The sequence below is a fragment of the Drosophila obscura genome, unplaced genomic scaffold, assembly GCF_018151105.1.
Source record: "Drosophila obscura isolate BZ-5 IFL unplaced genomic scaffold, ASM1815110v1 contig_37, whole genome shotgun sequence".
Lineage (NCBI taxonomy): Eukaryota > Metazoa > Arthropoda > Insecta > Diptera > Drosophilidae > Drosophila > Drosophila obscura.
The window spans coordinates 50,556-78,322 of record NW_024542825.1 but is presented as its reverse complement, the minus strand read 5'-3'; the positions used below and the strand labels follow the sequence as shown (position 1 = coordinate 78,322).

The following is a 27,767-nucleotide window of genomic DNA, read 5'->3' as shown; positions in this document are numbered from 1 at the left end:
GACTGCCTCAACAAATGTGCAAAAACAAGGAGGGAGGGAAAAAGGGAATAGAGCACATACATACGCGGCGGATAGGGTAAATATATATATAATTTAATGATAAATCTATATAAATAAAGCAAAGTATTCAACCTGTGCCAGGCCATTGATATTGATGAGCTCATAATTTTTGCACAGCGCCAAAAATATACAAAAATATGATATATGATATATGGTGGACTGAAATTAATCGACAGCAATTTCATTGAATTGCTACGCATCAAATGTTAGGCCATAGAAAGGGGTATAAGGCAGGGGCAGGGGGAAATGGAATGGGCTCGTAGATAACATATCTTAGACCCACACGCACACACACCTTCACTGATATTGATATGGTTTTGGTGGTTTCCATTCTTGTGGCTCCAACAATTCTTTCTTGCAGAGCCTTTTCAGCTGATAAAGCAATTTCCTATATATGTACATAAAATCCAGCATGTAGTGGTTATACATAGCAGCATGTTTAGTAATCACATTTGAGGTCAGTAATTTGGTAATTGGAAATCACACTTAATATGCCGCACAAAATGGGTCACCCACCATAATAATACCACCAACCATGCTTGTGAAAGAATAAAGAACAAAAAAGAACATAACCGAACCGTACAGCACAGCACAGAATAAAAAAAGGCCAACCAAAAACTGTTTATTGGAATGCCAGAGAATGACAGGCAGTGAAAGAGAGATATGATAAAGTGGAATGAATGGTGGAGACATAACAATCAAAAGACACAACAACAAAACAAAAAACTTTGCTTAGAAATTGCTTATTAACAAGTTGCAGACTCGAGAAAAAAGCTAACTTTAGGCAACAAACTATACGTATCATTTGGGATTGCTCTGGCAGGAGATTGTCTTATTTTTCAGCGTGTTTTTTCGCGTTTTTTCCGCTGGTGAATTGTGCGAAAGAGTGGTTTAGTTTTGAACGGGAATTGATGGTGTTTTGATCTACTTGGGCTTAGCAATGATTTAAATGAGTTTTGGAAAGAGAAATTTATACTAATTTGACGCAGAATAGTTTGATTTTGTTCTTGCTTGAAGTCCTGTGCTGATTCCCAAGGAATCTTGCCACTGCTCCCTATTTGTTGCTTTCATTTAAGATCACACCAGCTGCTCCCATAACCCATCTTCCCATCTACAACTTTCAACACATTTAAACATTTTTTAGTTAGTAAATTTCATAACACCTTCTCTCCCTCTGCATGCCTGCTGCACCCTCAGCAAACACTTTGAAAATTCATTCATTATTAATTGCCATTTGTTTGGCCAACAGCCAGCAGCCCCTCAACAAAAGTTGGCGCCTCTATGCCCCCGCCCTTCATTTGAATAATCAATCTCATTGACAAGCCAAACACCTTCCGCCTCTATGGGCAATGATAGCTCGCTGATAACTTCATCGCCTTCCACATAATTCATTTCACTTTTCTTTTGGCTTTGCCTGTGCCTTTGCCTTGTAAAACGATATTTTCAGAGTGCAAGTTGTGATAAATGATACAACGAATAACCGAGGGGGCATCTCTCTGTCTCTCTCTCTCTCTTTTGGGCTCTTGGGAAAGTTTGTTTTGGCGCCCCTCCCCCTGGGGGGATTATGCTGATGAGGAAGAGCAGTTGAGGCTTCAGGTCAACCGAAAAGGTTAACAGCAAAAGTTTCTTTGCCCAACAATCAAGAGTTTTGTTTTCTTTTTTTGGCAAAAAGTTTTGCCAACATGCATGATGGGTGGCATGGGATGGGGTTGGGCATGAGGACGGTATATCCCTTCTCTCATATCACTGAAATGGATCTCAATTGGCATTTAATAAACTGTCGTTATTACTTTTTAGCAGTTTCTTGTGACAAGGGCAGAGCCTGTTCCGACACTTTGGATAGATAGACAAATAAATAAATAAGAAATCCACAAACCGTGCCGGATTTGGTGCCGCTGCCACCAAAAGAGTTTCTCGAAAAAACATTTGCTCAGCAGACGGCAAAAATTATGTGCAATTTGTCATCGATACTCGTAGTAGAGGGGTGGGGCGGAGGGCGACTGAAATCTGATTCGTGGTATATTTTGTTTATTTATTTTATTTATTCAACGCCGGGGCAGAGCGGGACACATTTCTTAGGAACTTGTTTTTTTTGGTTAAGGGACAAGCTGAGTTGGCCATAAAAGGGGAGCTACTAAGGGGAGTGAGTGAGTGAAAATCAATTTTTGTATCTTTTTGCCCGTCTCTGTTTTAACAGTTCAGTGAGCATTGAGGCAAGCCCAAAAGGAATCTAAAACTAATTTAAATAAAAACCAATCTGCCATAATTCGAAGACGAAGTGGAAGTTGAAGTGGAAGTCTGCTGCCTACGACAAAGTTTCATTCAACTGTAGAACAGTTTTCCATTTTTATGGTCTACGGTGACCCCCCCCCCCGAGCAGAGTTTCCATCTGCTTTCGCTTTCGCCTGAACTTGGTGGTAATTTGCTGGGGGAGCCATGTGGCAGCATGCGGCAGAAGGATGGAGAATGGAAAATGAAGGCTGGTGCCTGGCCGTGCATGCTGATGATTATCCGGAAAAGAGCGGAATCCTCTCAAGCCTCGACACCCATCGCCAACAAAACAAAGCAAAACACACATAAAAATGTGTAGGCAAAGAGATAAGCAAACATTTTCCCTGCCTTTTCCTTTATTTCCTTTAGCGGGGCACACAAAAAAAAGGCGAGCAAAGGCCCCCCAACAGACACACAGAAACAATGAAAAGCGAAAGTGTGTCTGTCTGCTTTCGGGCCTTGGGAAATGTTCCAAAGTACAAGCGGAACAATAGAATCACTTACACATTTGTACATTGTCTATCTATGTACACTTAGTATATTATATACACGAGTAAATTGTGGGTCAAAGTCGTCGCCAGTCGTCGCTAGTCTTCGCTAGTTATGAAGCCAAATAACAAGCCCAACCATAGCTGCCACTGGACCATCAAAAATTACAATAAACCGAAATAGCCTGACCACAAATAAAAATGGACGACAGGAGGGGAGACAGAGAGACGTTAAGGAATTTATATTACCCGCAGATAAATCTAATAAAGTGTGTACACTGCACAGTGTGTTATAGAAGTATAGGCAATGATCATTTGATAGATCTTTGCAGCATATTACTCCCAGAATAATATTTATTAAAGAAAAAATAATAAAATGAAATACTGAAGAGGTTCTCTCATAGGAGTTCCATTTTTTATATACTCTTAAAATTCCAGATATGGTTAATGCAAATTAATTTAAATTATGGATTGTTCATGGAGATTTCTAGCGTGTGGAATGCAGAAAGAATTTCTAACTCATGATCGCAGATCTTAAATAATATTTTAGGTATTTATTCAACTACCAAAAAATTCTTCAAAACTATTCACAGCATAATTATGGCTAAGTCAAGTATTTCCAACAGTATACCGGTATCCTAGCGGTACTAAAAATACAACTAAAATAAATTCCCGTCTAAGTGCAGCTGTCGAATTAACGTAGTTCTGTTATCAAGCTACTTGACTTGAATTATGGTTTGTTTTGGGGTTTATTGATACCCTCCAAGCTTCCAATAAAGAAGAAATTAAATCACAAAAATATGAACCCAAAAATAGGAACCCAAACACTGAGCCTGAACATTCCCTATTAAGTGTACCACACACAATTATATGTGGATACTTTCGCAACACACTGTTTGCCATAACTCCTGGCAGTTCTGACTGCTGCCGTCTGTTCAGCATCTGTCTGTCTTTTTCCCAGTCCAGCCCAGCCCAGCCCACACCTCAACTCTGTTTCCATCTCATTCAGTCTGGAAATTAATTTGCGGCATTCTATGGTTTACGTATTTCCATTTAGTTGAATGGAAATTAATTAGCCACGCAGGGCGCTCGAATGCTAGCTGCTGACTCTGAATGGGCCTGGCTAATAACCACAGAGCTGCAGACCTCCATGGACCATAAACTAGATGCTCCTGAGTCTGCCAGTAAATGAGTCTCAATATTTGTTGGCAGCTTGCAATTGTCTTGGGTTTTTGTTGGCAAATTGAAGGGCCCTAATGTGTATATTGATGGTGTTTTAGTGGATTGTTTCTGAAGAGGTTATAAAGAGGTTGGAAAGGCTGCTTGGTTTGTAATTTGATATTATTATATGATTGGTTTACTTTAAGCTGAATGGTATGGCAAACTTTGGCTAGACTAAACAAGAAATTCTAAGAATTAAATGCAAAAATGTGAAACAATAACAAATTTTAATTTGATTAGCGATTTGTCATGCAGAATTTCATGACTAAGCTAAGAAAGTGAAAGAATTCAGAGATTAGAATTTGTGGATTCAGAACAAGAATTATTCAATTATCGTTTCGAATTGCAACTCTAAGACTCAATTACAGAATTCTTCCCAGAAGGTTTCCTTCCTTTCAACTCTTTCGTCCCATCACCAATCCATTTGTCAGTTCAATAACACTCCCCCCGAACAGTATCTCTTCTCCTTGAGGAGTGTGTATATCTCCTACATTGTTGTTTTTTTGTTTTGTTTTTTTAGTGCATTGAACCGAAACGATTTTGCATTTACATAAAATAAAAGTCTTATCGGGTCTGCGACCAAGGCAGCGCCCATACAGAATTGATAAACTGGTCGTTACTCCGTTGAACTCTGTAAAACCTTTCTCCAATTTGCGAAAACCCCACTCAAGGCGCTCCACCCCCTTAGGCCACACCCCACCCAACGCACACATAACCCGGGGAGCAAACATATGCCCCGAAAATGTGGCAGACCAGAGACCAGAGACCAGACACTTGCTGGCACACTTGGTGGCCCCCCTTTCGTTTTATGGGCTGATAAAAAGACTTGGCACCAATCAAGTACCGCAAACATGTTAACTGTTAATGCCCCCAGACACCTATAAGAGTCCTTTTCCGTGGGACGCCAGCGGTTGGGATTGGGTTCGGCTCTGTTCGGTTCGGCTCGGCCAAAAATAAATTATATTTAAAAAAAATAAAATACATGCATTGGCATAAAGGAAACGCCCACCCACCGAAAAGGACCATCCGGTTACACAGGGTTCCCCGTCCCCGTTTCCGTTCCCCGACTCACTCTCAGATCTCAATAATTCAAAACAATTTCGTTTTATTGCCGAAAAGTTTGGCGTGTGTTTCATTGTTTGGAGGGGTCGGAATTCTGGGGATTCACTGGCTGGGCGATTGTAATTCCGGCAGGGCTCAGGGCACAGTTTAACCTCAACAATGGCATGTTGACCCTGCCAGCCGGATGGATGGTCAACTCAGCTCGGCTCAACCCTTTTTAACTGTTGCAAGACCCAAAAACGTGGCGCGAAACGTGTCGCAGCGGAAGTGTGTGTGTGTGGGTGGGTTAAATTCCCCATTTCCCCATTCTGTCGCCCTCTGAAAAACTTACCGTTTTTCGGTGCTAGGGTTTTTGGAGCCTTCTCCTGATGAAGATGAACGGGTGAGTAATCCTTTTAGCGCCGGTTTAATGAAAATTGTTTCCCTTTTGCACTAGTGGGCTGTGGGAGGGGCGACACACACGCAGCACACTCCACTCGAATCCACTCCACTCTCGGTTTTAATTATCCCCGAAATAAAAAGAGTGTGTTGTGTGTTTCAAAAATACAATCTTTTATCGCACAAGCAGGAAAATGAGGAAAATTATCGCGACCTCACCGGCTTAATTACCGTTAATTGGAAATGGTGTTGCTGCTGCTGCTTGTTTGTTGTTGTTGTTGTTTTTTTTTTTTGCTTTTGCTTTTGTTTTAACTTTTTGTGTAATTTGTTGTATTTTAATTCAATCAAAAGTCGTATCGTACAGATTCAATTGACAGAAACACCATTCAGCATTTAATTAGTGGCAAACGCTCTTGTTGCACGCTGTTGTTGTTGTTGCAGGTTGTTGCTGGTCACTCACACACTTGAACAATGCTCGTGGAACAACCGCACACGGATACTACGCTCACACGAAATACGAAACTTGGGAATGTGTCTTTATCTCAGGGCAGCGCCGAGCAACGACTGGACTGGCAAAACGTTCCGAACAGCGCAAGATTCAAAAACGGAATGAGACGAAAAGCAAAAACTTCGCTTAAATTTTGTTTGTTTACAACCGTTTGCGACCGTTACGATAACGATAGAAAATTCCAACCGGCGATCAAACGAGCCTTAACCCACTTAACACCCCTCTTTTTAAATAGTTGAGCACCCTTTTATAAGCCGAGGAAAATAATAGTGTTTGTAAAGGCTGCTTGTAGCTCCATCCTCCTCTTAACTTACAAAACAAAAATGACCACCGTAATCTTTCACCTGTAATGCGTAAAATATGTTAAAGTAACATAAATTTCGTGGAAATATTAAATACCCCCTGGTCGACAATGGGTTAACGTTCTATTTTATTGATGGAAATCGTATTCCATGATTTTGATATTCCGTTTAATATTACTAGCTAGTTGGCCCTCTCAGCCCTAAACAAATAATTTTATCCAATTCCTCAAGAAATTTTGTTCAGGATAGGTTAGTTTTCAGAACTCTTTTTCATTGGATTGCTTACATAATAAGGTTCAAACGAAAACGGCCAAAGCATATAAGTTAAGTGTGTACGTGTGTGTGTGTCAACCAAGTTTCTTCTATGCGTATGTACCTTTGTATACCTTATATCTTTTAATTTGTGTTAAATGTTTTGTTCCAAGCTCCATTGAAACATTATTTATGATTTTGTCCTAGATTGACATGTGTTATACCTATTAATGCATATGTTTTGTGCTTTCTAAATACATTTATCCCGGTTCTGATACCCATTATTGGTGCCCGTGAGCTACAAAATTTCGTTGATGTCTCTAAAAAAGAGACTGACTAGTTTTGGCATTAATTGGAACCTGATATTACAAACAATATCTCAAGTCCATAATATCCATTTTTCCTAGGTATTCAGACTTGTTGCACATTTCGGGCCAAAGTTGCACAGCAATGCTGCCTCTTCATTTCCCCATGTTGCTGAATGTTTTCCCATACAAATACATGTTTCTCACACCACAAAAACGCTCTCTTCACCTCTAAAAAGAGAGCAAATTTTGAAAAACCCCCACGAATTGAGAGCGAAAAATGTTAGCAAAACAAGCGCTGTTGCGTGAGCTATGTTAACTGTCAACGTCTCTCGCATTTGAGTGGAGTGTGTGTGCATGTGCTGGTTCTCTCAACTACGACGCTTTTGCAAGTGTGTGAGTGAGCAAGAGCGAAAATAAGAGCGAGTTTGAGTGTAAGTCGTGTGAATGGGTGACATGGCCGTCGATGAAGGGGATGTAAAATGTAAGAGAATTTATTCAATATTAATAATTAATACAAATAATGCTAAATAATCTTTAACAAAGGCCCATATTATAGAAAATTGATTCATTTATTTTAATTTAAACTGTTTCACCCATCAGTTTCACCCATCAGTGTTTCTGGCTAGCCGATATGAGTTGCAATCTTGTCGATACAGATATATGTATGTAGCTGATAGGGAGGGAATTCCTCAATTTCCTTGTAGTTAATTAGGAATGTTATCCAGATGATAATACTGAATAGTAGAGATTTTTGCTAAATGTACGGATACATATTGTACAGAGATTTACTGGACTCAAATGTATGAATATTCTGATGGAATCTGGCAAGGCAATGGATATGAATACTCTAGCTTTATCTGTGTGTTTTGTACCATGTGTCATTTCGGCATAATTATCCTAAAATTTCCTTTGCAACATTCCTTCGAACTCTAAATTAATCCTTATAGTCTGCTCAGATATCTACTATCGTCGGTGTGTTGTTGTTCCTCTACAGATTATTATCTTTGGAAAATAATCTCTTAAACAAAGAAACAAAACCCCTCTCTTTGCTATCAGTTTATGGTCGTGGGAAGTATTTTTTAAGGATATTTCAAGCACGCTTTCGGAAATAAGAAAGGAAACCTACCACAGGAAACCACACATATGTTTTTCTGCGACAGGCTGACAGGCTATATTCCTTTAACAACTCATCTGGAACTGCTAATTGTTATAGCTGGCACCTCATCTGGATGGACATACCTCGAATCGGAGCTGGCGCCTCCTTGTTAATTGCAGCCTCCTGAGGTTAAGCCTTTAACAAAACCTTTTTGAAATTCCGAAACAGTTGGCTGCTTCGTTAATGCAAGACCCGACAATAAACTGGCCGAGAAACAGTAGCCGCTGGCTATATAAATGCCTGAAGACTGCAAATGATGGGAAATCGGTTTAAATATTTCATGTAATTAAAACCAAAGCCGATAGCGAGCCAGACCTGCAGAGGCGGAGGCCCGTTCCCGGGTATCGTATCTGCCCAGAACAAAGAGCAACTGTTTTGGCCGTAAATGTTTTTGCAGGCAGCAAACAATTATACGTATTGCCACACGATGCGGGGGGAGGGACGGGGTGCCGTTGTCAAGACAACCCACTGCCAAAGCAATTGACAAGTTTTTCAGGTAAGCAGCAAGCCAAAGCAGAAAGGAAAACAGAAAAGAAAATTCACAATAAACGAAAAAATCCAGCGTGAAGAAAGGAGGACTTGAAGGACTCTGCCAGGACACTCTGCACCTGCACAAGGAGCGGAAAATTGTCAATGCAGTGAGGCAAGTGCAGCGAGGATTCCGCGGAAACCCAAGCGGCAGGCAAGAAGTGCAAGAAAATTACTCGAGAGGCGGAGCAGAGGCAGAGCACCGACACCGGCACCGGCACCGGCTGTGGCCATGAACTACTACGACGAGGAGATCACAATCGGCAGCGGAGGCGACTCCAAGCATCTGAGCAGCGTTCAAATGGAGCCGCGACTCGGTGCGGCAGTTGCTGCCAGAAGAGGTGCCAGTGGTGCAGGAGCAGCAGCCGCAGCAGCAGCAGCAGCAGAAGGCAGAGGTGGACAAAGAGCAGCCGCGGGCAGGCATCGAAGAATGGTGAGTGCTTGGGGTAATGAGTGGGGCCTAAATGGCACATTGTCCAAATGGGAGTTGTTCTGCCCAAGAGGGAGGAGACAAAGCAGAGTACATTTAGGAAAAGAAAACTCATAAAAACAACAACAATAAAACCTTGAAAATTGTCTTTGTTTCTAGCTGCACATTTTGCCCCTCATTTTGGGAAGGTATCGCATTGCATTTCCGTTTATCAATGCCCACATTTCTTGTCTGCTAGTGAGGTGTATTTAAAGCTGGATTTGTTTCGATAGCCAGACAGACATGCCTCAGACTCCTCGCTACCATCAAGGAATCATTTTTAGCTTCATTTCTTGCACTCCTTTCCCTTGTTGTTCCATGTGTCCATTGGTTTCTGCATATCCAATTAATATTATATTCCTTATAATCCAAATAGCGCGAATATGATCCCCAAAAGTATTATTCTATCGCATTAAATTTGCTTCGTGTGCCAAAAAATTGTTTGGGCGTTGCTCATCTTACTATATATATTAGCCTTGCATCGCGGACTGTGTACATCCTTACTCCATCAATTCCTGCCATGTTAGTGCTACGGCTACTTCTTCTCTTTATTGCCTACCTCTCAATCGCAGACTCACCATAATTTCCACAATTACATATCCCCCCAGCTACCGCAGCTACTCGCCTCAGCTAACGCATCTCTTAAACATGAATCCACTTTCCAATCCCCCCCCCCAATCAGCTGCAGGGCAACAACTCCAACGATGACGATGGTCTGCTGCAGGACATCATTGATCACGATGACGAGGCCGAGGACAGCGACGAGGACGATGATGACAGCGAGATGCAACTGCCCGATGGCATGGGCATGGGCATGGGCATGGCCATGGGCATGACAGCCCCCAGGCCCCAAACGCGACCAGGTAGCACTCGCAATGCCAAGCCTCAGCCGGTGCAGGACGATCAAATGAGTTCGGGCAGCGATGAGGCAACACTGGGCGGCGGAGCGGTAGGTGGAGGACCAGGACCGGGCACCAAGTTGCCGCATCACAAGCTGGCGCTGCCCATGCAGCAGCGACGCAGTGCCGGCCAGGGAGGGTCGGGCTCAGGCGCTGGCCAACGACAGGAGCCGTCCTTCAATCTGACGCCGGACAAGTGGGAACAGCTGCCGCTGCAGCAGGACCTCAAGGACATATTCCCATACATACTGAAGTACACGCCGCAGACGATTGAGACGCCGTATCACCTGCAGCCGTTCATACCGGAATTCGTGCCCGCTGTGGGCGATGTGGATGCTCTGCTGAAGGTGCAGGCTCCGCCGCTGCTCCAGCCACAGCGTCAGCGGGAGCTGGACGAGCACTTGGAGCGGCTGGGTCTGTGGCTGCTGGACGAGCCTTCGGGCACGCAGAGCGAGCCGAGTCTGCTCAACATGAAACTCCGCGCCGTGTTGAGTGGCAGTCGGGGTAGGAATCGGCGGCACGCCGCCTCGGCTGCCTTGGTGCCCGTCGCGCGATCGCCCAAGGACATTGACAAGTGGATCGGCGAGGTGGAGCAGGTGCACATGACCCAATCCATGTACGATGCCCAGCCGCGCAAGGACATTGACGCTCTGCTCGAGGACTGGCCACGCACCTATGCCGATGGCGAGACAAAGGCTGCTTTGGATGAGGCGTACCGCTCCTGCCTGCAGCAGCATCTGCCGCTGGCTGACTATGTGCGAGTGCTGTGCGACAGGTTCGGCATCGAGGGACCCCTCGACTCCCAGGCGGACTACATACACAATGTCCAGACGCTCTTTGCCCTGTACCTGGCCGCCAGCCAGGCATGGGAGTAGCTGGCAAATACCAATGCGGATGAGCAGTACACAGGTTGGAGCTGGGTGCGTGGCTGCGTGGCTGCCCCCACTAATAACGCTAATGGCTTCGATTAAGTGACAGCCAGACGCCGTTTGTTTGCCTTTTGTTGCCCCCCCCCCCCCCCCACAACACAGGATGCCACGGATGCCACGGCATCGACATCGGCCGCCGCTTCTGCTCTGTTCTATTCTGGCATTAAATCGTTTGGAAAATGGTCAGCCCATAACTTGCTTGTTTGATGTAGTGGGAGAGCGGGGAGAGCAGAGAAAGGTAGTGGTAATGGTGATGGTGCTGGGGGGAGCGTTTGCCTTGATTGAAGGTAAAAATACTATAAGTTCCATTTCTGGCGAGGAAGTGTTTGCTTTGGCTAATGAGGGCAGCCAGCAACCAGCAACCAGCAAGTACTTGGCTGCATTACATCTGTAAGTGACAGAGCATGCAGGAAAATCTGATTAATTTGAGCTACAGATGGAGTGTAAAAATGGCAGGGTAACCCACATGGAACAGGGAAATATAAATACATAAATAGATATTTAATATTTGAATTAATATTTCATATGCAACAAACTAAAGAAGAAACACAAACACACACACACACACATAACACAAATAAGAAATATAAATGAATTTTAATTATTTAAAATCGAATTATTTGAATTAATATTTCATATAAAACAAAAAAAAAAATATTATTAATGGTAGCAAACTTTAACGTTGGATCAATATATCTTCAGGTACAGCCAGCGTAGCCACACGAACAAAAAATACTATTAAAGTTCATATAATTCCCTTTGCAATCCATTAATTGTTTTGAATATGTGTTCTGCAAATAAAAAATGAAAATTAAGACAGTTCAAAAAGTACCCAGTTTGGGGTTTTTGAATTTTTTAAATTTATTTGGCAGTATACTGTAAATTTTTAGGTATGGGGATGTGTAGTGTATAGCTCAATTTTTGTCCCTGCAAAATACACTCAAATGTTTTCCTTTTTTTTTCGCACAATGTAATTATATTATAGATATTTAAGTATATTAATTATTTATAAATCAGATGGCATGTTGGCTCTGGCTCTGGCTCTAGCTCACCATAATATCTGTGCAGTACGTATTAAATATCTTTACAGCGCTGAATATTCATAAATATAATAGCCGTATATGCCGTAAAATTAAAGGATGAAATATCACAAATTTAAACACATATTATTTTCATTTATTTTGCTAAAGTAAAATAAAAGGACAAACAACATGCCAGCCGAGTTGTTCTTCTCCTTTTGTTTGTCACACATTTTGTACGTATTGCCGCTGGGCAGTCGCAATGGAATTAAAAATCGTCCTGGGGCTATAGACGACACACAAGTAAAGGAGTTGAATGAATGAATGAATGGAGGAGCAACAGCTCTTTATGCACATCTGCAGCGCCATGCAGTTCCCGCAAAAAGTATTGAACGTTTTCCCTTTGTATACTTATGCGAGGGGTGGGCAGAATGGGAGGCATGGCCATCATCGCCTTATCTCGTAAACCAATCATGCACTTCATCTCACAGACAAGAGCAGCAGCAACAGCAACAGCCAAGCGATGCCTAATTAGGCTCGCTTAAGACAACATTCGACCAGAACAGAGACGGCCCAGAGTCAGGACCAGACAGGACCGGCAACGGACTTAATTATGCGTAAGCCGTAAAGAGCCCATTAATGTCATTTTCGTTGCATTTGCCGTGCAGGTCGGAGGGCGTGATAGCCGCATGTTTGATTAACAGACACTTCTGGTGTGTTTCCGACGTGTGTTCAGTCCATAATTCGCATAGATTCAGACTTATGTGTTCTCAACGAGCAAATTATCTTGCCTTGCGATTCTCTTTGGCATTTTAATCACATTTAGTCGTAGATATGTGGAGTATTTGGAGTGTACTCAAAATTTTAGTAGAATTTAATGCGGTTTTCATACAATTCTTAAACATTTCATAGACTTTTTAAACTATTATTGATTAAAAACGCGCAGAATATACTTTTCAGACTTTTAAATTTCCGTTTAAATGATATAGTACATATTATTTCCACCAGATGGCGAAGAGTACGTTACATTCCGTACACACTTACGTTTTATGGCTTAGTCTTGTTTTGCTTGAATCCTATTTGGTAAACAATTCAATAAAAAGGAGTCCTTCAAACTAACCAAACCCGTGGAAAATTGATTCATAAATTGGACAATATTATATGTTCAGTGCTCAGTCTCTTAGCTGGCTAGTAATATTTAACCGAATTTCAAAATCGGGGAATATGATTTCCGATCACGAACAGAGACCGACTAACCCATTGACGACCAGTGAGTATTTCGATTTACCCACGAATATTATGAAACTTGAAACATTTTGTACGCTTTTTAGGTGAAAGATATCGTGGTAATTATGGTTTTTAAGTAAAAAGGAAGGATGGATCTACAAAACGGATATACAAACAGTACCATTTTCCGCAGCTTAATTGAATGTTTTTCACTGTTTAAATATAGGGGTGCTAAGTGGGTTAAGTCCTTTTCTTTTCTTCGGTCACACTGCATCTCTCAACAAGTTGTTTACATTTTTGTGTAATTTTGATTTTTACCATTTAAATCAATTAATATGGCAGAATCGAATGAAAGCGAACAGATCGGTGGCAACTGCAAGTATTGCAAGCTTAAAATCGACGATGACAACTACCTGGAATGCGAGAATTGCAATGGAATGGTGCACATCAAGTGTCTGCACACGAGCACGCCAGGTGATTTCCTGGGGGACATTTACTTTGACTTCACGTGCATAACGTGCGCGGAGGAGCAGCTGAAACAGAAGGGAGCGCCCTACACACACAATGAGGTGAAGGAGCGGTGTGAGCGCCAGAAGATACCCTGGCTGATGGTGCTGACACTGACGCTGTACAATCTGTCGCACAAGCAGAAGGGTCTGGGCCACCATGGATTCTTCCACTGGCGCACACACATCATCAGTTTTGTGGACCGTAACTGGCACTACATATTCGGCCCGAATACGTGAGTAAGCCCATGACAAGGAGACTCGACTCTTAATGAACCTATTTTCCCATTCGCTCACCTAGCCGCCGTCGCAAGAAGTGGACTGGCTCCGTTTCGGGCACTCTCTCCCACAACAGCCCAAAGTACTTCATGTCGGGCATGGAACAGTTCAATGAAACGGGCTGGTGGAAGCTCGCCAAGCCGAACCAAACACCCAGAAGCACCAAGCGAGAATGTGAGTCGAGATTTTCATTGCTTTCGCTTTCGCTTTGGTTTAATTTTCCTTTACTACGCAGATGAGAGAAAGCTGGAACTGCGCGTGGCTATGCGATTTGACAAACGTTCATTCCTCGGCGATGAGAACAGCTGCGATAGTGAGGTGGATGTGATCGATCATAGTGCTGCACCCATAGAAGAGAATAAAATTATTCCCGAGAAGATTCCTGCCGCTGCAGAGGCGTCGCCAGCCATTCCCAGCGAAGGCTGTGCCCGTTCTATGTAAGGCTGCAACACACACATCTTACGCACAGATAATAATTTTTAGCTTTCCGTTTCAGTCCTTACATGGGACGCAAGCCCAGAAAGGCACCACCTCCTGTGCCCGCCTTAAACCAAGAGGTAGCCCCGCTTCCAGCCAGCACACCAGTGGCACAGGAGACAGGCACAGGTCCGGCCACTGCAGTAACGGAGGAGGAGGAGGAGGTGAAGTCGCCACAGCAGCCGCTCAGCAGTGTGCAGGCCAGCCTCATGGACTTTCTGGCCGAGAGCTTTGGCGGCGACGACCTCAGCATGTTCAGCAGTTTGCCCGGCATAATGCCCCCGCCACTGATTGGAGCGGGAAAGACAGATTTCTTTATGACGGAAGCATTGCTGGAGTCGCCCTCGACCAGCGGTGGGTTGTTCGACATGGACTCAACCTTTGGCATTCCCCCGGACACCAGCGAAGAGGTGAAGCAGCAAGGACCCATCATCAAAGAGGAGCCGATGGCAGCTGACTTGCCGGCAGATGAGGCCAGCGCAGAGAGCGAGGAGGAGCCCACAGAATACCAAAAAGAGATGGAGGAGATGGAAGCTACCGCCAGCCATCCGCCGCGTATAGTGGAAGTCACCAGTTACCAGCCGCGAGAGCAGAGCCAGCGCATCAAGCAGGAACCCATGGAAGAGGCAATGGAGGAAAGCTCCTCCGAGGCATTGCACACTAGCTCCCCACGGTTGGGGCACTGCAAGCCGAGTGGGTTCATCCGACAGCCGCGCCGCAATTGGCCCTGGCTGCAGGAGACCCAGGAGGCGGACGAAGTGGCCATGCCCAGCGAGAATCTCGCCCTGATGAGCGTCTACGAGGAGCAGAAACTGCATCAGCGGCTGCACAGGATCTTTGCGCTGGAGCAGCAGTGCCAATTGAGCATTCCCGCCTATGTGCGTCGCCTCTATCGCAAGCTGTGCCTGCGCAAATGGAAGCGAGAGCACAACAGACCCATTTTCAACCTGGACGAGCACATTGATCCCACGGCCAGGGCGCGGCGTAAGCTGGAGGGCGAGCAGCAGGCACAGATTCTGGATCGCTATCAGCTGCTCGCGCACAGCCAACAGAATCCCAAGAGCTCGTTCTATGCCCGCCTCACGGGCTCCACGCAGTACGAAATGTTCGAGTCGCCGTACTCGCAGCGGGTCCTCCATCCGTTCATCTTCCGCAGCGAGACGATGGGCCCGCCCTGGCTGAAGCTGATGTGCGAGCTGCAGCATCGTGTGAATCGCTGCCATCCCACCCGTTCGCCCATAGACTTTTGCTACGTCCGGCCGCAGCATATTCCAGCGGTTAATGCGCTCCTCCAGAGTGCCTTCTGGCCGAACATTGATGGTAAGAGAGACAGACAGAGAGAGAGAGAGAGTGATCGAAGACCCGCTCTAATTGTGTACTTTCTCTTGCAGTTAGCGAATGCCTCAGCTATCCGGACTACAGTGTGGTGGCTCTGTACAAGAAGCTGGTCGTTGGCTGTGGCTTCCTCGTGCCCGATGTGGGCTACAACGAGGCGTACATCTCCTTTATGGCCGTGCGTCCGAATTGGCAGCGCAGTGGCATAGCCAGCTTCATGCTCTACCATCTCATACAGACCTGCATGTCCAAGGACATCACGCTGCATGTGTCCGCCAGCAATCCGGCGGTGATGTTGTACCAGAAGTTTGGCTTCAAGATCGAGGAGATCATCGTGGACTTCTATGACAAGTATCTGCCGCTGGACTCCAAGCAGAGCCGGAACGCCCTGTTCCTGCGTCTGCTGAGATGATGAAGAATCAAGAAAAATATATTCAGTTTTAAATGGAAATGATGGGAAACCCTGGAAGCAGGGGATCCCTATGTCGCTTGCTTTATTATTAGTTCGAAACAAATTCAACTCGAATCTTAGGCGAATATTTTCTCCTCCCTGCGCTTCTTGGTGACCACGGTGCCGGGCTTGTGCTGGGCCTCTGGATGGTTGGTCAGTTCGGGTGGGCACGTGGACACAGGACTGGCCGTGACGACCTGCTTGAGGTCGTAGAAGAGGCCGCTGTCGTCCTTGGTGACAAAGGAGATGGCACAGCCGGTCTTGCCGGCACGGCCCGTACGACCGATACGATGCGTATAGTCCTCGATGGACTTGGCCATGTCGTAGTTGATGACCAGGGAGACGTCCTTGATGTCGATACCACGACCAGCCACATCGGTGGCCACCAGAATGTCCTTGGAGCCGGACTTGAGCGATGCCAGTGCGTACTCTCGCTGCTCCTGGCCCTTGCCACCGTGCAGCGTGCACGAATTGTAGCCGAGCTTCTCCAGGCCCTTGGCCAGCACATCGGCGCCCTTCTTCTGGTTGACGAAAATGATGACTGGCGGATCGATCTTGCGCGACAGAATCTCCATGAGCTTCTTCCGCTTGTCGTTCTCCCCCATCATGTACACGATCTGTTCCGTGCGCTCCGTTGGCTTGCCCACCGAGCCAATATACACGGTCGAGGGCCGTCGCAGATAGGACCGGGCCAGACGCTCCACAGCCGGCGGCATCGTGGCCGTAAACATCACCGTTTGTCGGTACTTCTTCTTCGTGTAGAAGTTCTCCATCAGCTTGTTCTCATCCTCGGCCTCCTCGGTGTCCGGCTTCAGATTGGTCACCGGCATGTACTCGAGAATCTTCTGGACATCGGGCTCGAAGCCCATGTCAATCATACGATCTGCCTCGTCGAGGACTATGTAGGTGCACTGGTTGAGCACCAGATAGCGATTCTCCAGCACATCGATGAGACGACCCGGTGTGGCGATGACAATCTCACAGCCCAGGCGCAGGCGGAAGCCCTGCTCCTCGCGTGACAGGCCGCCCACCACGACCACCGTGCGTATGCCGAGGGGCTGGCCAAACTTGATCGTCTCCTCCTCGATCTGTTGGGCCAACTCACGCGTGGGCGCCATGATGATGGCATACGGGCCCTGATCCACATCCTCGAGACGCTCAATTTTGGGCAGCGACTGGATCCACGAGAGCAGGGGAATGAGGAAGGCCAGCGTCTTGCCGGAACCCGTCTCGGCCACGCCAATAATGTCACGATTCTGCAGGCCAATGGGAATGGCCTGGCGCTGAATGGGCGTGGGCTCCTTGTAGCCGACCTTATCGATGATGTCGATGATCTCCGGCGGGAAGCCGGACTCGTTCCAGCTGCGTATGGGATTGGGTATCCTGCCGCCCTTGATGGTTATGTTGTAATCCTCGCGGAAGATGCGCCAATCGCGCTCAGTCATCTCGTCGTTCTCCTTCTCGGACCAGTGGCGATCGTCCCACTTCTGTTTGTCCTCCTTGCGCTTCATCTTCTTCAAGCGCACCTTCTCCTGCTCCTTCTCGGCCTCCGTGCGACGCTTCTCCAGCAGATCCCCATAGAATTGGCTCTGGGTGCGCTTCTGCTCCTTGATGTCGATGCCGGCCACGTTGCCGCGTCCAAAGAACTGCACATGGTGGCGCTCCTTGTACAGATTATTGTAATCTATGGACGTGTCCTCGCCGGCATCCCAGTCGAACACGAATTTGCGATCGTTGAGACGCCGCACGCGACGCTTCTTCTTTATGATGCCCAAATATCGCTCGCGAATGGCCTCCAGCTCCTTTTCCTTGTCCTTGTGGGTGAGGTCCTCGGCCCGTTTGTTGTCCCTGTCCCGATCGCCGCCGCGGTCGCCTCCTCCACCGCCACCATCTCCACCATGATTGCCACTGTTGTTATTGTTGTTATTATTATTATTGCCACCACCGCCACCGCCACCACCCCTGTCACCTCTGTTGTTGCCACGCTCACGTCTCTCTGGGCGAGAGGGAGGCGGTGGCATGGGCGCCGATGGTGGTGCCGTTGCTGGGGCAGTGGCTATGGACATGTTAATCTCTCTGGGCGCTGCCATTTGCTCGCGGGCAGCATCTTGAGCGGCGCGTAGACGCTCCACCTCCTCCTGGCGACGCTTGATGGCCTCCGCGGCACGCTGCTCCTTGGTGAGGAAGACCGGCTTGGCACGGGCCTCCTCCTCGCGCTTCTTTTTGTCCAGCAACTCTTCCAGGGAGAGCGGCTCCTTCTTTAGCTTGTGGTCTTGCTTCTCATCCGGCATTTCCTCATCCTCTTTGCCATCTGGCTTGCCGGAGCTGCCGCTCGAATCCAGTTTGGCTCTCTTTTCCGGCTCTCCGGTGCGTCCACCTCCTGGACCACCACGTTCACGTGAACGCTCTGGGCCATTGTTATCCCTCGGCCTTTGGCGGTCTGGCGAGCGACGTCTGATGCGATCCTCACTGTGAAAGGTGCTCATTAGTGTACATTACTCAAATAAATTAATGTAATTAAAACTCACCGGGAACGTGAACGCCGCTGGCGTCTGTCCCTCTCCCTGTCGTTTGGCCTATCCAAACGTTGCGGCTCCCTTTCGTTCCGTGGTCGTTCTCTTTCACGCTCTCTCTCCCTTTGGCCAACGCCCTGTTGCTGCTGACGCTCGTCCCTGAAGCGTTCCCGCGAGCGCGAGCGACGCTTTTTATCGTTTACCATAATTCGTGAAATTCAATTCCAAAAAATCACAAAATTTTCCTCAGAACAGCTGGTAGTATTAACTAGAGATGTGAAAATTACTATACTAATATATCGATACGTCGTTTTCGATAACATATTTGATGATATTTGTGGAGCAACATCGATGTTTTTAAATTTGTTGGAACCGATGTTTTATGGCGACTATCGACTAACTGTATTTAGATGTTTTCAGATATTCAACTACCCCACAGAGGACGAAAATTTATGGCAGCCATATTGAAAATATGCGAGAGAGATGTAGAATAAACATATACAGATACAAAAATGTTAAATGATAAACTATTAACCCAATCCTATCACAGGTTGTGTGTTAGCTCTAATACACATTTGGGGGCTTTTAAAATACAAGTCGCCCTTGATTTAGTGCATTATCAATTAAAAAGCTTTGGGTTTGAGAAGAAATTAGTGGGCATTCAAAATGTGCGTGCATCGCACTGCTATGGGTCGCGCAGCACCATCGGCACATTATGGCCAAAGATATGGTCAGTGACGTCGCCATTAAAAAAATATACAGCGCTGAATTTACAGCGTAAAAATTAATTCAAATATATTCGCAAATGCAGTCACTAAAGGTTTTGAATTAGAGATCGGTGGCATTAAGTCAATTTTTAACGAATTTTTTGGCAGAACAACAAGACCGGTGTCTTGAAGTGTTGCTGAATGCTGCTATCGATTGCAGCTGCAGCCCTGGTTGAACATATCGAAACACCCACACAATAAACAAAGGCAGCTGCACATAAATTATTACTATTGTTGGTTTCGCTGCTGCTAGCAACTTTAAGCGTTCTGGAGCTACGCGCTACTCAACCTACGGCCGCGATGAGCAGCAATACGGACCAGGAAACGGCACCAATCGCCGCGCCGCGTAGTGGCAGCGCTGGCAGTGTGTTTCGGAGCTTCGGCTCCCTTTTCGGGGGCAACAACTCGGACACCACTCGCCCGCTAACACCGCAATCTGGCGATGGCTATGTGGAATTTGGGATGCAGGATCCAGAACGGAGTGGGCGAACTCTGGGCACCTTTGCTGGCGTCTTCAGTCCGGTGGCCCTGTCGATGTTCAGCGCATTGGTTTTCATACGTGTTGGTAGGTTTTTCTAGTGACGTCATGGACCGACAGACACTTGTTGTGCTGGTCCATTGAACTTTTGTTTCTCTATCTGTGTCTGTGCCTGTGCCTGTGCCCGTGGCTGACTTTCTCTGCGTGTAATCCGATTAGGCTACATTGTCGGCAATGCGGGCCTCTACATAACTCTGCTGCAGTTCCTCATCGCCTATGGGATTCTTCTGTTTACGGTGGCCTCGGTCTGCGCCATCTCCACCAACGGAGCGATTGAGGGCGGAGGCGTCTACTGTGAGTCTTAGTCTAGCACTTCCCTTGCAGTTATCATAACTCACGCTTAACCCTTTCCAGTCATGATAAGTCGCACTCTGGGCCTGGAATTTGGCGGCTCCATTGGCACCCTGTTCTTCTTTGCGAATGTCGTCGGCTCGGCCATGGCCATCTCTGGCTGCACCGAGGGCATCATGGATAACTTTGGACCGGGCGGACACTTTGTCGGCGACGGCGCCACCCTGCCCGACGGCAAGTGGTGGCGCTTCCTCACCAGCAGCATCATCAACACCTGCCAGCTCCTGGTCTGCCTGGTGGGTGCCGCACTCTTTGCCAAGACGTCAGTGCTTATTTTGGGCACGGTGACCATATCCCTGGTGGCTACGTACATCAGTTTCCTGGCTCTAGGCGGCAACGATGACATGGTAAGTGGTTCCCAGCGCTCGCCTTCCCGCCCCAGCCATCACTCATTGACCCAAAGCCCTGTCGGGCTTATCAATCTATGACTATATGCTATGCCCGATATCTAGGCTATCTATGGCTCATGTGGCTCATTTAAAATTCCAAAATTGATAAGGGGGTAGCGTGTTTCCACTCCTCTTTGCAGATTTTTATTTTATTTCAAAACAGAAACACATTTAAGTCCAGTATGATTCAGCAAGTAGTTTTAAACAAATTAATGATAATATGCAAGGGAATTCCATTCCCAGTATGGCCAAATAATTCTTAGAATTCTGCTTAAGATTGTTTCTGAGATAATTAATAGAGATCCATTATTTTGCAGCCGAAAACATTGAGAATTCATTCAATTTTCCAGCCCAAGAGAAGCTTGACCCCTTTGTAGTTGCCCCGGAAAATGTCCGTTTGTAGATTATAAATTATATTATAGATAGTTTATAAAGGACACTCACAAGAAACTGTCTCTAGGCCAGTGAGTGTGTCGGTAGATTTCTTTCTTTTGTTGCATTCCCTTTGGCCTTTATCTAGCCAGTTAAATATTTGCCCCTAACTACACATAATTCCACCATTAAAACCCATTCAAGTTGGCAGCCTTTTTGACCAGCTTTTATCTATCAGTTTTTCGGTCAGTTTTTGTGGGTATTTTATTGTATAATTCCCATTTGTGGATATCTAAAAAATAAATAAATATAAATACAGCCGGCGATAAGGGGCCCCAAGGACTTAAACAAAGTAAAATGACGATTCTTGTGAGTCAGAGAGTGAGGAGTGGGACCGATTAGAACGGCATTATACATATGTACATATAGCATTTGATATATGTATGTAGTTCTAGCGATAACCTAAACGGATGGCAGTGATAGTAATAATTTTGTATTTCTTTGATGGCTCTGATTACAGATACCGGTGCCCGTGGAGAATACGTATTATAATAAAACTGCACACCTACCGTATACGGGTCTGAGTGCGAACACACTGAGCGATAATCTGGGAGCGCAGTATGGCCACGATTATACATCGAACAACAAGATCGTTGACTTCTCCACCACCTTCGGTGTGCTGTTCTCCGGCGTGACGGGCATCATGGCGGGAGCGAACATGTCTGGGGAGCTGAAGAATCCCGCTAAGAGCATTCCCTGGGGCACACTCTCGGCGGTGGCATTCACCTTCGTCTCGTACATCATACTCTCGTTCCTGATGAGCTGCACCACACCGGGCGTGACGATGCGCAATAACTACCTGTTCCTGCTGCCCGTCAATCTGTGGCCACCATTCACGGCCATTGGCATACTGACGGCCACCTTCTCCACGGGACTGAGCAACCTGATTGGCTCCAGCCGGATACTGGAGGCCCTGTCCAAGGACCAAGTGTTTGGCTCGCTGCTGAACTTTGTGCTGCATGGAACGTGGAAGGGAAATCCGATTGCCGCCGTTGCGGTCAGCTGGGTGATGGTCGAGTGCATCCTGCTGATTGGCTCCTTCAACATCATAGCCCAGATCAACTCGGTGCTGTTCATGCTCTCGTATCTGGCCACCAATCTGGCCTGCCTGGGCATTGAGCTGACGGGTGCCCCCAACTTCCGGCCCCTGTTCAAGTACTTCACCTGGCACACGTGCCTCGTGGGCCTGCTGGGCACACTCATCATGATGTTCGTGATCAATCCGATCTATGCCTCCTCCTGCATCATTCTGTGCCTGATTTTGGTGATTGCCTTGCATCTCTTTTCGCCGGCCACTCAGGCAGCCCAATGGGGATCCATTTCGCAGGCACTGATGTTCCATCAGGTGCGCAAGTATCTGCTCATGCTGGATCCGCGCAAGGATCATGTGAAATTCTGGCGCCCACAAATTCTACTGCTGGTCTCCTCGCCACGCTCCTGCTGTCCGCTGGTGGACTTTGTCAACGATCTGAAGAAGAGCGGCCTCTACATCATCGGCCATGTCAAGGTGGGGGACTTCAGGAGCGTCGAGGATGTGGAGGAGAACCAGCAATGGTGGTCATTCCTCGATCACATGCGCGTCAAGGCATTCACGGAGGTCACGCTGAGCCGCAGCATTCGCGAGGGCGTTCAGCATTTGATACGTTTGTCGGGCATTGGCGCCATGAAACCAAACACCATTATTCTCGGCTTCTATGACAATGAGCCGCCCAAAGATTTCTTCAAAAAGTGAGTGGAAACTAATAATGGAATGGCATAATTATTTTTGGTTTATTTTGTTTGTCACAGCGGTTCCTCCCCCTATAAAACGGATGACTTCAACAGCGGCGACATACAGAATTTCCCCATACGACGCGATGGCGATCCAAAGCATTTCCAGGTGCAGGAATACGTGCAGATCCTCTGCGATACGCTGCGCATGAAGAAGAATCTTTGCCTGTGCAGGAACTTTCAGCGTCTGGACAAGAACTTTATAGCCATGTGAGTGCTGCAATGCCCATTTAATTGGCTCGTTTTCTGAATATATTCTCTGCAGAAGCAAACACGTTAAGTACATTGATGTGTGGCCCATTAATATATTCAATCCCACGTCTGGCGATCCCTTCGACATGGTCTCCCTGTTCATGATGCAGCTGGCCGTGATAATGCTGGCCAAATGGAAGCATCTGCGAGTGCGAATCTTTCTGTGTGAAACGAATGATGAGCGCACTGTGGGGTAGGTGCATAAATACAAACTAAGTGCCTGCATTAAACTGACTCTCTTCTGGCTTTTTTCGCAGAACCTTTGACACCCAGGCCCCTCAAATGGAAGTCTTCTCCAAGATGAAGCTGCAGCAGTCGCTCAAAGAGCTCCGCATCACAGCCGACATTATTGAGATTGAGGAATGGAGTCGAGACTCTGATTTCGTGCGTCAAGCACGCACCCTCAAGCAGTTCACCGGGCAGGCGGATAACGCACTGCTGGAGGACGGCGATGAGACCACGCGTCCCATGTCGGTCCTGTACATGAACAGGGCGAATCAAATTATACGCGACCGTTCGGATCAGACGGCGCTATCGTTCATCTACTTGGCAGCGCCGCCAAAGCTCTCGACAACAGATTTTGCGGAACGCAGTGACGCTTATGTGGAGCTGCTGACGGAGCTGACGGCTGAATTGCCGCCCACAATTCTGGTGCATGGCGTCAGTACGGTGACCTCGACAACGCTCTAGACTCGAGACTCTAGGCGCATGGCAAAAGCATTTCCATAAGTGATAACAAAAGAGAAAAAAAGCAAACAAACCCCCCACCCACGCAGTGCAACCAAGCAACAAAGCAACAGAGCAACCGGAATGAACCAATTTAGACGGCAATTTTATCATCTATTGTGTGTGTGTGTGTGTGTGTCCTATGTGTGCTGGAAGCTTTAGCAGTAGTCGTGTATGTTCGTTCAGCTAGCACACCGCGGCATGCCACAGGGAGCAGAATCAGACTTCAAATCAATCCTCATATCAGCCGACTCCACATATATCCAATTTTATCTATGTGTATCCATGACGAAACGTATCATGTTTTTACCCTTATTCACACACACGCCCCGCCCCCAATCGAACCCCACCCCGATATTAACATTTATGTGATCCAATTTTACTTCTCCTTCTACTACCACAGCACGAATAATGATAACCGAAAGGCAACAAGTATTAGAGTAACATAATCGCCAGTTTGTGGCTATAATCATAAAGATTTCATTATGCACCTAGTGATAACTCAACCCATGGGTAGGGGCTGACGGATGTACTCACAGTTTGGCTTGGACTTTGATGGATTATTTTAGATAAATATATATTTGCGTGTCTCGTGTGTGTGTGTGCTACTTTTTGGAAGCGTTAAACTGTGACTACACCCGCCCCCCGCCTCAGAAAAAAGAAAACTATTATCGATCATGTTAGCGTTCAATGTAATCAGTTCTTTCCAATAATCTAAATACAAATAAAACAAATAGCTATATTTATTTATGTAATTGTGAGTGATTTTTTATTTGTGAGAAAATTTATATAAACTTGGGGCGGATAGGTGTTACACCTCTGAGAGCTGTTCCGCCTGATTGACTAGTGCTATTACAGCTTAAAGTAGATAACACTACTCGACAAAATCGAACTTTTTTTTTCCTCAAGGATCCAAACCGACTTTTTCTGATAGATATGGGGCTTTAAAATTTTTTAAAGAATTATGGTTTTTTTTCTATGGCAGAACTTTTTTTTTGAAGAATTTTTGAAGTCTGGTATTTTTTTGTAAAGCTTTTTTCAGAGGTAGCGCTTGTTTTTTTCACATAACTCTAGTATCTTACGTCTGGTTGTAAAGAACTTTGCTATTTTGAAAAGGTAATTAAAACAGCTAGAAGCTAAGCCCAAACACTTTGTGATTACATTGAAATGCAAAAATTATGATTTTTGTGCGGTATTTTTTACGAAATTTTGACTTTAAAAACTCAGGAAAAGTCGAAAAAAGGTCGTTACGTGGCTAATTCTAATTCTAATTCAAACAGAAAATACTTTAGAAATTAAATTTAATTTAATATTTATTAGTTTTTTTTTATTCGTAGTTGTGGAATGCCCAATTCGTGTGCCAATCCAGTGAGAATTCCTGGGGTACATGAAGCGTAGCATGAAGAGACATCACCCACTGATCATACACTGATTATATATGTATAAGAGATTGCCTTGTCGCCTGGCACCGAAACAGCAGCACGGCAGCGTGCGATGAAAGACGCTAAGTCGATCCTCGAAAGAGAAACCGAACGACTGAGGATCGATGGAAACGTATGTATGCCGGGAGCATTGAGGCGGCTCTCGGCAAAAGTCCATCCATTTCCAGCAGCATCCGCAGCACCAAGACGCGTCTTCAACTTGGACCTCAGCGCACCTGCTGCAACTGAGGGTACCTTGTGGATGCCCCTGCTTCGATGTAAGTCGTCCCTGGCTGAATTCCCGAGCGCATCGTCGATGGAACCAGAAATAACATCTGGGCCGCGAAGCTCCCGAGTAGCTTGCCCGTAGCAGGCATCTCCTGATGGCATCGATCCCGGACAACTTCACCAGCCATCAGCTCGAAACACTAAAGAACACAAAAATTGTCAAGAACAAAGCGAATTTATATCTATTCAATTATTTTTGCTAGAAATTTTGTTTTTATTTATAAATTTAGATGTGAGTTTGTAGTTGTTGTGTCTACAGTTTCCCGAATGAAAATGATTTTGTTCCAGTCCCTACCGCTTATAGTACTAGGATTATAATGAAAGATCCCTCACAGCACACTTTTTTCTACGTATTTTGGTGAGTGGAGTTTTCTGTTTTTTATTTATCAATGGAACGGATTTTGCAACGATATTTGAAGAAAATATTTCCTGCTGCCAGAGCCGCTGCTATCCACAGCATCCACTTAACACTTTTGCGCTCGGAGCAGGCAGGATTCTTATCCGCTTTGGACTTTGTTTGTGCAGCGTTTACCGCTACCATTAAATGCTTATTAAGATAGGGGATCGGGTCGCGTGTAAAGGAGGACACTGATTGCCAACAGCAGGAGCTCGCTCTGGCAGCAATAGAGTCATAAATGTCACCAGAATGCGCCTTGAGCCTCTGTTCTTGGCACTATTTATGTGATGACAATTTATGATACTCATCAGGGGAAGGTCAGCCGTTGGCGGCGCACACCCCAGCACTGATTACCTGCACACACACACACACGCACACACAGAGACGTCCTTTCAAGGATCTGTTTTTATGTTAGCCCGTGATACCGCTCGAGTGTCAATAAATTCTCATAAACGAATGCAATTGCCTGACACTTTCCCGGGGCGCTATCGGGGGCAGCCTAACGGACACTTTTCGATGATACCTGGCAGGGCTCTAAGGGTTAGAGGTCGGGGGTATTTGGACCTAAGTTATGGCATGAGTTTTGTGGAAATTGTCGCATGCTTTGAGCCAAGAAATTACCATACAAATGTGCCATACAAGAGAGAGAGCCCTCTCCTAATCCCCGACCCGACATGCAGTCTGGAGATTCTATTTTTATTTTTTTGTTTTTTTTTTTTTGCGCACATCTGTGAGACCACAACAAATTTACTTGGAAACAAACAAATAGTCGAATATAATAATTCATAATTCCAGATTATTACATGGTAATTTGGCTCAGCACAGTGGGACTCGAGTGGGATTCTCTATGAGGTTTCAAAAAGGCAAACAAAAGCAGCCACAAATCGTTGCCATTGTCTTGGGATGTCCATAACAATGAAAGGATCGTTCGACAAGTGAGTGAGAGTTTCCCATGGAATTCCTCTTGACTTTGGGAACTCGACTCTAATCGTATTTTCGCAATTTAGCGCCAACATCTAATCCGCAAAACGAAAACGATTAATCTGGCACAGCAGAGCAGAGCTGAAAGAAGAGCCAACACGCAACCAACAGACGGACAACAGAGGATTATCATCAGGTGACCTATTGTTGGCCTAAGAATAGACTTTGAGATGTGAAGAGAGAGAGAGAGAGAGAGGTTTTCTTCCCACTTTCAACCAGAACCGCCCACCATCCACTGCTACCTATTGTTGCTATTTTGACAGCCTCCTGAAGCAGGGAGAAAGACAGAGAGAGAGAGAGAGCCTCTCCTCAGGTAGATCACGCAAAATGCTAATAGGAAATGCCAGGCCAGGGATTTTTGGTGTTTCGGTACCTCATGGGCGTTGACGATCTTTAGGCTATCCGCGAACCTTTCTACCGAATATTGCAGCATAATGCTTGAGCCGGGATCTGCTACTAAGCTGCGGTCGCGTGGCACTCTTGACAAAGTCAATCGATCAGATCCATCAGCGATCATCATCATCATCATGGTCAGTGGCTCAGTGGCTCACCGCTTCAAGATCAAACGTCAGGGTTGCTTTTTGTCGGCATATTGTGGGATGCCCCAACCCTCCGCATTGTTCTTGACAATTTGTGTGAAATATCTGCTCTGGTTCTGGTTCTGGTTCTGGTGCACTGGCCAATCATTTGTACATTTTAGCCATGCCTGGCGCTTCTCCTCTGCCAGTGTGTTTTCCCAATTGTTTTGGCCGTTTTCTATAGAAATTCAGCGAACTGTTTGAATTGATTTTCCTCTTCTGAGTGGAGTGGGTGGAGT

At 46.1% G+C, this 27,767-nt stretch overlaps 4 protein-coding genes, 1 long non-coding RNA gene and 1 other non-coding gene across 6 annotated transcripts in view; 4 read left to right on the top strand and 2 right to left on the bottom strand.

The window, feature by feature from the left end:
- LOC111079150 overlaps positions 1–8,104 on the bottom strand; it is a 37,217-nt gene extending 29,113 nt beyond the window's left edge. Inside the window, exons 1-2 of the transcript XR_005968162.1 lie at positions 8,090–8,104; positions 5,434–6,332 (exon numbers count right to left, since the gene is read on the bottom strand). This is a non-coding gene — a transcript (uncharacterized LOC111079150). The remainder of the gene's footprint in view (positions 1–5,433; positions 6,333–8,089) is intronic.
- Positions 8,105–8,751: 647 nt separating this feature from the next.
- Positions 8,752–11,060, top strand: LOC111079806 (intraflagellar transport protein 46). Its single transcript, XM_022375114.2, has 2 exons — positions 8,752–8,967; positions 9,686–11,060. Exons 1-2 carry the CDS (start codon positions 8,767–8,769, stop codon positions 10,775–10,777), a joined length of 1,293 nt encoding a protein of 430 aa, XP_022230806.2. The 5' UTR covers positions 8,752–8,766; the 3' UTR covers positions 10,778–11,060.
- Positions 11,061–12,844: 1,784 nt separating this feature from the next.
- LOC111079671 (cysteine-rich protein 2-binding protein) lies at positions 12,845–16,144 on the top strand. Its single transcript, XM_022374934.2, has 7 exons — positions 12,845–13,120; positions 13,182–13,196; positions 13,420–13,819; positions 13,885–14,036; positions 14,098–14,299; positions 14,359–15,659; positions 15,731–16,144. Exons 1-7 carry the CDS (start codon positions 13,012–13,014, stop codon positions 16,084–16,086), a joined length of 2,535 nt encoding a protein of 844 aa, XP_022230626.2. The 5' UTR covers positions 12,845–13,011; the 3' UTR covers positions 16,087–16,144.
- A 14-nt stretch (positions 16,145–16,158) lies between these two features.
- Positions 16,159–18,924, bottom strand: LOC111079660 (probable ATP-dependent RNA helicase DDX23). Its single transcript, XM_022374922.2, has 2 exons — positions 18,654–18,924; positions 16,159–18,594 (listed from the first exon to the last, which is right to left on the bottom strand). The coding sequence occupies exons 1-2, from the start codon at positions 18,842–18,844 to the stop codon at positions 16,203–16,205; spliced, it is 2,583 nt and encodes an 860-aa protein (XP_022230614.2). The 5' UTR covers positions 18,845–18,924; the 3' UTR covers positions 16,159–16,202.
- A 667-nt stretch (positions 18,925–19,591) lies between these two features.
- On the top strand, positions 19,592–24,613 carry LOC111080141 (solute carrier family 12 member 9). Its single transcript, XM_022375603.2, has 7 exons — positions 19,592–19,970; positions 20,103–20,237; positions 20,298–20,641; positions 21,576–22,843; positions 22,904–23,095; positions 23,151–23,330; positions 23,395–24,613. Exons 1-7 carry the CDS (start codon positions 19,706–19,708, stop codon positions 23,825–23,827), a joined length of 2,817 nt encoding a protein of 938 aa, XP_022231295.1. The 5' UTR covers positions 19,592–19,705; the 3' UTR covers positions 23,828–24,613.
- Positions 24,614–25,840: 1,227 nt separating this feature from the next.
- On the top strand, positions 25,841–27,043 carry LOC111080151. Its single transcript, XR_002608449.2, has 3 exons — positions 25,841–25,930; positions 26,765–26,904; positions 26,977–27,043. It is a non-coding gene; the product is annotated as an uncharacterized LOC111080151 (long non-coding RNA).
- Positions 27,044–27,767: the final 724 nt, after the last annotated feature.